This window comes from Aotus nancymaae, unplaced genomic scaffold (genome assembly GCF_030222135.1).
Source record: "Aotus nancymaae isolate 86718 unplaced genomic scaffold, 86718_ANA_hifiasm-v0.15.2.pri h1tg000028l, whole genome shotgun sequence".
Lineage (NCBI taxonomy): Eukaryota > Metazoa > Chordata > Mammalia > Primates > Aotidae > Aotus > Aotus nancymaae.
In genome coordinates, this window is record NW_026988441.1 from 8,080,805 (window position 1) to 8,086,804 (window position 6,000).

The 6,000-nt window shown below is 57.3% G+C and overlaps 1 protein-coding gene across 5 annotated transcripts in view; it reads left to right on the forward strand.

The window, feature by feature from the left end:
- Positions 1 to 4,363, forward strand: part of ZC3H4 (zinc finger CCCH-type containing 4) — a 46,192-nt gene extending 41,829 nt beyond the window's left edge. For all 5 annotated transcript variants that reach the window (XM_064381125.1, XM_064381128.1, XM_064381126.1 and 2 more), the window contains one exon: positions 717 to 4,363. In XM_064381125.1, coding sequence (XP_064237195.1) covers positions 717 to 2,230 — 1,514 coding nt within the window. In that variant the 3' untranslated portion in view covers positions 2,231 to 4,363. The remainder of the gene's footprint in view (positions 1 to 716) is intronic.
- The last annotated feature ends 1,637 nt before the right edge of the window (positions 4,364 to 6,000 follow it).

Below are 6,000 nucleotides of genomic sequence, written 5' to 3' on the forward strand. Positions count from 1 at the left end.
CAGGTGGCCCTGACAGGAGCCAGTGGGACAGCAGGAAGAGGGCTGCTCCCCTGGTGGCTCAGGCTGTGCTGGCCTAGGTTTTGCTTGAGTCCATGTCTGAGTCTGCCCAGCTGGCCCTGCCTCTTACCAGCCGGTGGCTGTGGTTGGTCCACACCGGCCCTTCCCTGGGACATGGGGACATCTCGAGCTGGCTTGAGGGCAAGTGTCTGTGAGTCCCAGGCCTACCTAGCCAGAGCTGAGTCAATGGTGGCTGCTACCAGGACCTCCAGAAAGAGGTGCCCACACCCGGACTTGCCACAGTGAGGGCTGAACTATCCTTGAGGTAGGCGGGGTGAGGCAGCAGAACTCTGGGCTAGGAGTCCCAGTCAGTCCTGGCCCTGATCCTGATTTAACGGAACCGTGCCTCTGTTTTCACATCTGCCAAATGGGCATGATAGTATCACCACCTCTTGGGTGGTTGTGAGTTATTTAAATAAAGTAACGCTTAGTGCAGTGTCGCCGCTGAGGAGGCTGGGGAGCGCAGCATAAATGGTAGCACCTTAGCTCCCTGTGTCTCCTCTGCTGCCCACTCAGGGGAGGGGGCCTTAGAGAGGAGGTTCTGAGGTTCTGCGAGGCACAAGCAGAGGAGCCACTCGCCAGCGGGCTGCTGTGGGATCTCAGGGGGCAGGCAGTAGATGCGACCACTCACCCCTCCCTGCTCCTCTGTTCTTTCCCAGGTGACACCGGAAACTGGTACTCAAGTGATGAGGACGAGGGTGGAAGCAGTGTCACCTCCATCCTGAAGACCCTGAGGCAGCAGACGTCCAGCCGACCCCCTGCTTCAGTTGGAGAGCTGAGCAGCAGTGGGCTGGGGGACCCCCGCCTCCAGAAGGGGCACCCCCCAGGAAGCCGGCTGGCTGACCCTCGCCTCAGCCGGGACCCCAGACTCACCCGCCACGCAGAGGCTTCTGGCGGGTCTGGCCCAGGGGATTCGGGACCCTCAGATCCTCGGCTGGCTCGTGCCCTGCCCACCTCCAAGCTCGAAGGCAGCCTTCATTCCAGCCCTGTGGGCCCCAGCAGTTCCAAGGGATCTGGGCCACCTCCGGCGGAGGAGGAAGAAGGGGAGCGGGCCCTGCGGGAGAAGGCTGTGAACATTCCCCTGGACCCACTTCCTGGGCATCCACTGCGGGACCCACGGTCACAGCTGCAGCAGTTCAGCCACATCAAGAAGGACGTGACCCTGAGCAAGCCCAGCTTCGCTCGCACCGTGCTCTGGAATCCCGAGGACCTGATCCCCCTGCCCGTCCCCAAGCAGGATGCAGTGCCCCCTGTGCCTGCCGCCCTGCAGTCCATGCCCACCCTGGACCCCCGGCTGCACCGCGCTGCCACGGCAGGGCCCCCCAACGCTCGGCAGCGCCCGGGTATTTCCACGGACTCCAGCACACAGGGCGCCAACCTCCCCGACTTTGAACTTCTCTCTCGCATCCTCAAGACGGTCAGTGCCACCGGCTCCTCTGCCACCCCTGGATCCAGCGACAAACCCAGTGACCCCCGGGTGCGGAAGGCCCCCACCGACCCTCGGTTGCAGAAACCCACAGACTCCACAGCTTCCTCCAGGGCTGCCAAGTCTGGCCCCACTGAGGCGCCCTCTCCCACCGCCAGCCCAAGTGGGGAGGCCTCTCCTCCAGCCACTGCTCCTTATGACCCCCGTGTGCTGGCAGCCGGTGGGCTGGGCCAGGGTGGAGGGGGCGGGCAGAGCAGTGTGCTGAGCGGCATCAGCCTCTATGACCCGAGGACTCCCAACACGGGGGGCAAAGCTGCAGAGCCGGCCGCTGACACGGGTGCCCAGCCCAAGGGCGCCGAGGGCAATGGCAAGAGCTCGGCCTCCAAGGCCAAGGAGCCCCCGTTCATTCGCAAGTCCGCCTTGGAACAGCCAGACACGGGGAAGGCCGGTGCCGATGGGGGCGCCCCCACAGACAGATACAACAGCTACAACCGGCCCCGGCCCAAAGCCGCCACGGCCCCCGCTGCCACCACCGCCACCCCGCCCCCGGAGGGTACCCCACCCCAGCCTGGGGTGCACAACCTGCCCGTGCCCACCCTCTTTGGGACAGTGAAGCAGGCGCCCAAGACAGGCTCGGGAAGCCCGTTTGCTGGGAACAGCCCAGCCCGCGAGGGCGAGCAGGATGCGGCGTCCCTGAAGGATGTTTTTAAAGGCTTCGACCCCACGGCCTCCCCTTTTTGCCAGTAGTGTCCAGCCAGACCCGCAGCTCCAGCCGCCCTTTCCAGGGTGGCATTGAGGGCATCACCCAGGGTGGGGATCTTGGGGGGCAGGGGAGGCAGGCTGGGTGTTCCCTTTTTCTCTTCTCCTTTTCCTTTTCTTTTTCTTTGCTTCTCTCTCTTTTTTGTTTAGTAGTACTTTCTGCGAGACTTATAAATTGTATATAACCAACTTAAGTTCTGGTCAGTGCAGCAGGCTCTCGGGCTCCTGCTGAGCAAACCGACACATGCCCTGTCTCAGCCCCGTGGGCTCTGCCTGACCAGGCCTCGCTGGAGGTCCAGTGGGTTTTCTGGGCAAAGCATGGCCCCTTGTCTCCAGGACAAAGGGAGCAGTTGGTGTCTGGGAAGGCACTGAATGCTCCTCACCCTGTGCCCGAAGAGACCCAGAACCCAGACCGCGGCAGGGCCTGTGTGGAAGCAGGTACAGGTGTTTCTGGAACCCTAGGGTGCACCATCACTGTCTCTTCAGTGTAGGATGTGACAACCCACTCGAGACGGTGACAGTAAAAAGGTATTAAAGAAAAAGCCTTCAGCGGCACTCTGGGGGCTCCTGGCACATGCCTGCTCCTGTCCCTGGATTGGCATGCAGGCCCTCTCCGCCACCCTCTCCATCCCGAGCAAGCGGATGCTCCCCTGCCCTCAGCCTGCAGCAGAAGCCTCCAGAGTGAGAACTGGACCCAAACACAGGCAATGGGGGCCAGTGTGGGGCGGGGCCCTGAAGAGCTGCCTCAGGGAGAGAGCCCCGGGGGCACGCATCAGTTTTCTGTCAGTATTACCCGACCTTTCCCATCAGGGCCACACCCTCCTCACCTCACACCAGGGTCTGTCCTGGTCCTCAAGCCACACACCTGCTGTGCCCGCTGCAGCCAGGCCCCGGATAGCTCCAGGATCCGTGCAGTGGCTGCTCCACCAGGCCCCAACACCAGGGGCCCTGGGGTGGCTCCTGGCCAAGTGTTTCTTCTCTCAGCTTTCCTTGCACTTCCTCATACTGTGTGACCTGCAGGGCCCGAGGGATTGTGTGTTTGGGTTTCCTCTCCCAAGCCAGCAGATGCAGGGGTTCCAAGGTGTGTCGCTGTAGGATTTGTGGACACTTCCAGAAAGGGGCCTAGGGAGAGGAAACCTGCAGCCAGGGCAGGGGAGGGAGAGCCTGTACTGCCCCCACGCTCCCACCCTGGCTGACGGCCAGCCTCGCCCACAGAGCCCGGGAGGAGGCCCACTCGTGGACACAGCCCGGGAGATGGATGCAAGGGGTGCTGGGGGAGACCTGCTGGCCTCTTGCCTCTGGGCCTTGAGCAGCCTCAGGAAGTGTGCGCTTGTGGCTCCATCTGCCCGGCTCCCTGACCCGCTGCATGGCTGCAGGCCCTCTTCACGACTGACGATAAGGAGACCTGGTCACCTGCCAAGGGATTCCCCCTCCCTCCTCAGGGCAGCTGAACAAGGCTCCTATCTCACCCCAAAAAGAGAAGAATGAAAAGCTGATAGTTTGGGGCCAGGAGGCAGGGTGTCCTGCAGGGCTGCACAGCCCTGAGGGGTCAGCGCTGGGAGCAGGTTGGTTGCTTGGTTTGTCTGTCTTTTTTTTTAAGCAGTCATTAATGAGATTTGTCTTCAGCCACCAGTGTTGGCCTTGAAGCGGAGGGCGCAGCCCTTGGTGTATGTAGAATAAGTATGAATACACAGTGTGGCAGTGTTTTGTGTTTTTTTCCTCAAAAATTTTCTTTTGTAAAAGAAAATTAAATATTTTTTAAACCGAAATCTGTGGATAAAATAGAAGCTGGAGCCCTCCTCTTGGAATATTCAGCCTAAGAACCTCATGGGACTATGAATTCACCCGAAATTCTCATTTGCCATCAGGCCGAGCTTTTAAAGAAAAATTGTTCTCTAACCAGGATTGTAACAAAAGTGTAAATACTATTTCAGAGTTGAGAGTTGGTGGTGCAAATATGTATATAATGAACTGTATTTTTACAATGATCGTCGCATGACTATTTCACACCCTTTTTATACTCCATATCTGTCTTCCAGAAATGTCACCTGCCTTTTCTCCTGTGGTCTCTTAATCCAATAATTGTATTACTGCCATTAAAGGATGCAGTTATTTTAAAAAGCTTGTGTGTCTGGTCTCCAAGCTGCCCCAGACCATCACTTGTTCTGGGAATTAACGAGGAGGGTGGAAGGTGGCTGGGGGTGAATCGTGGACCTGTTCCCTAAGCAGTCGGCCTCAGGGTAACATTCATGGGGACACTGAGGGACAATTTGGGCCTCCAAACAGCATCGGCTGTTCACAGCAGATGGCAGCGGGTCATCTACTGGCAACATCCCAAGGTCCCTGAGATGCTGAGCTGGCCACTGTCAGCACTGGGATCCAGGGGTGACCTGTACAGGCCTGGACCTGCCCCCTCGGTGTTCACAGACAAAGACCATTCACACAAATGGGACAGCTGGGCTGGCTTCTAGGGACGAGGAGAGCTTTAGCCGGCACACTACCCATGTGATAGCCAGGGCCATCCTCTGTAAAAAGATCTGTTCTGATGTCGAAACTTATTTTGAAATGCCTCAACAAATATGAAGGATGGATGGATAGATGGCTGAATGCATGATAAAGCAATACAGTTTGGGCACGGTGGCTCACACTGCTAATCCCAGCACTTTGGGAGGCTGAGGAAGGAGGATCCCTTGAACCCGGTAGTTCGACGCTGCAGTGAGGTAGATCACCCTACTGCACTCCAGGCTGGGCAACAGTGAGACCCTGTCTCTCTTTTTTTTTTTTTTTTTGCTTTTTCTTTTTTTGTTTGTTTTATTTTTATTTATTTTTTCTATTTTTTTTTTGTTTTCTTATTTATTTCTTTATTTTTATCTGATCCTGTCTCTTAAAAAAGAAAGAAAAAGGCCGAGACCCAGATAAAAGGTTTTTTTTGGGATTTACATGGGGGAAAAGAGGCAGCAGGAGGATTCGCAGAACTGCAACGGCTTTAAAAAGGCATGCAGGGGCCGGGCGCGGTGGCTCACGCCTGTAATCCCAGCACTTTGGGAGGCCGAGGCGGGTGGATCACGAGGTCAAGAGATCGAGACCATCCTGGTCAACATGGTGAAACCCCGTCTCTACTAAACATACAAAAAATTAGCTGGGCATGGTGGCGCGTGCCTGTAATCCCAGCTACTCAGGAGGCTGAGGCAGGAGAATTGCCTGAACCCAGGAGGCGGAGGTTGCGGTGAGCCGAGATCTCGCCATTGCACTCCAGCCTGGGTAACAAGAGCGAAACTCGGTCTCAAAAAAAAAAAAAAGGCATGCAGTTGGCTGGGCGGGGTAGTTCACGCCTGTAATCCCAGCACTTTGGGAGGCCAAGGCAGGTGAATCACGAGGTCAGGAGTTCGAGACCAGCCTGACCAACATGGTGAAACCCCGTCTCCACTAAAACTACAAAAATCAGCCGGGCGTGATAGCGCGCACCTGTAATCCCAGCTACTCGGGAGGCTGAGGCAGGAGAATCCCTTGAACCCGGAAAGTGGAGGTTGCAGTGAGCCGAGATCACGCCATTGCACTCCAGCCTGGCAACAGAATGAGACTCTGTCTCAAAAAAAACAATAGACCTGTAAGAGTGGATGATGTGGCTCAGGAAGTGCATGGAGTCTGAGGACCATCTCCATTGGAGGAAGGTATGGAGGCTGAGGGAGGGCAGAGATGGGCACCAGCACCAGGACGTGGGTGAGCCTTCCACAGCCCAAGGTTACCTGGACACTGGG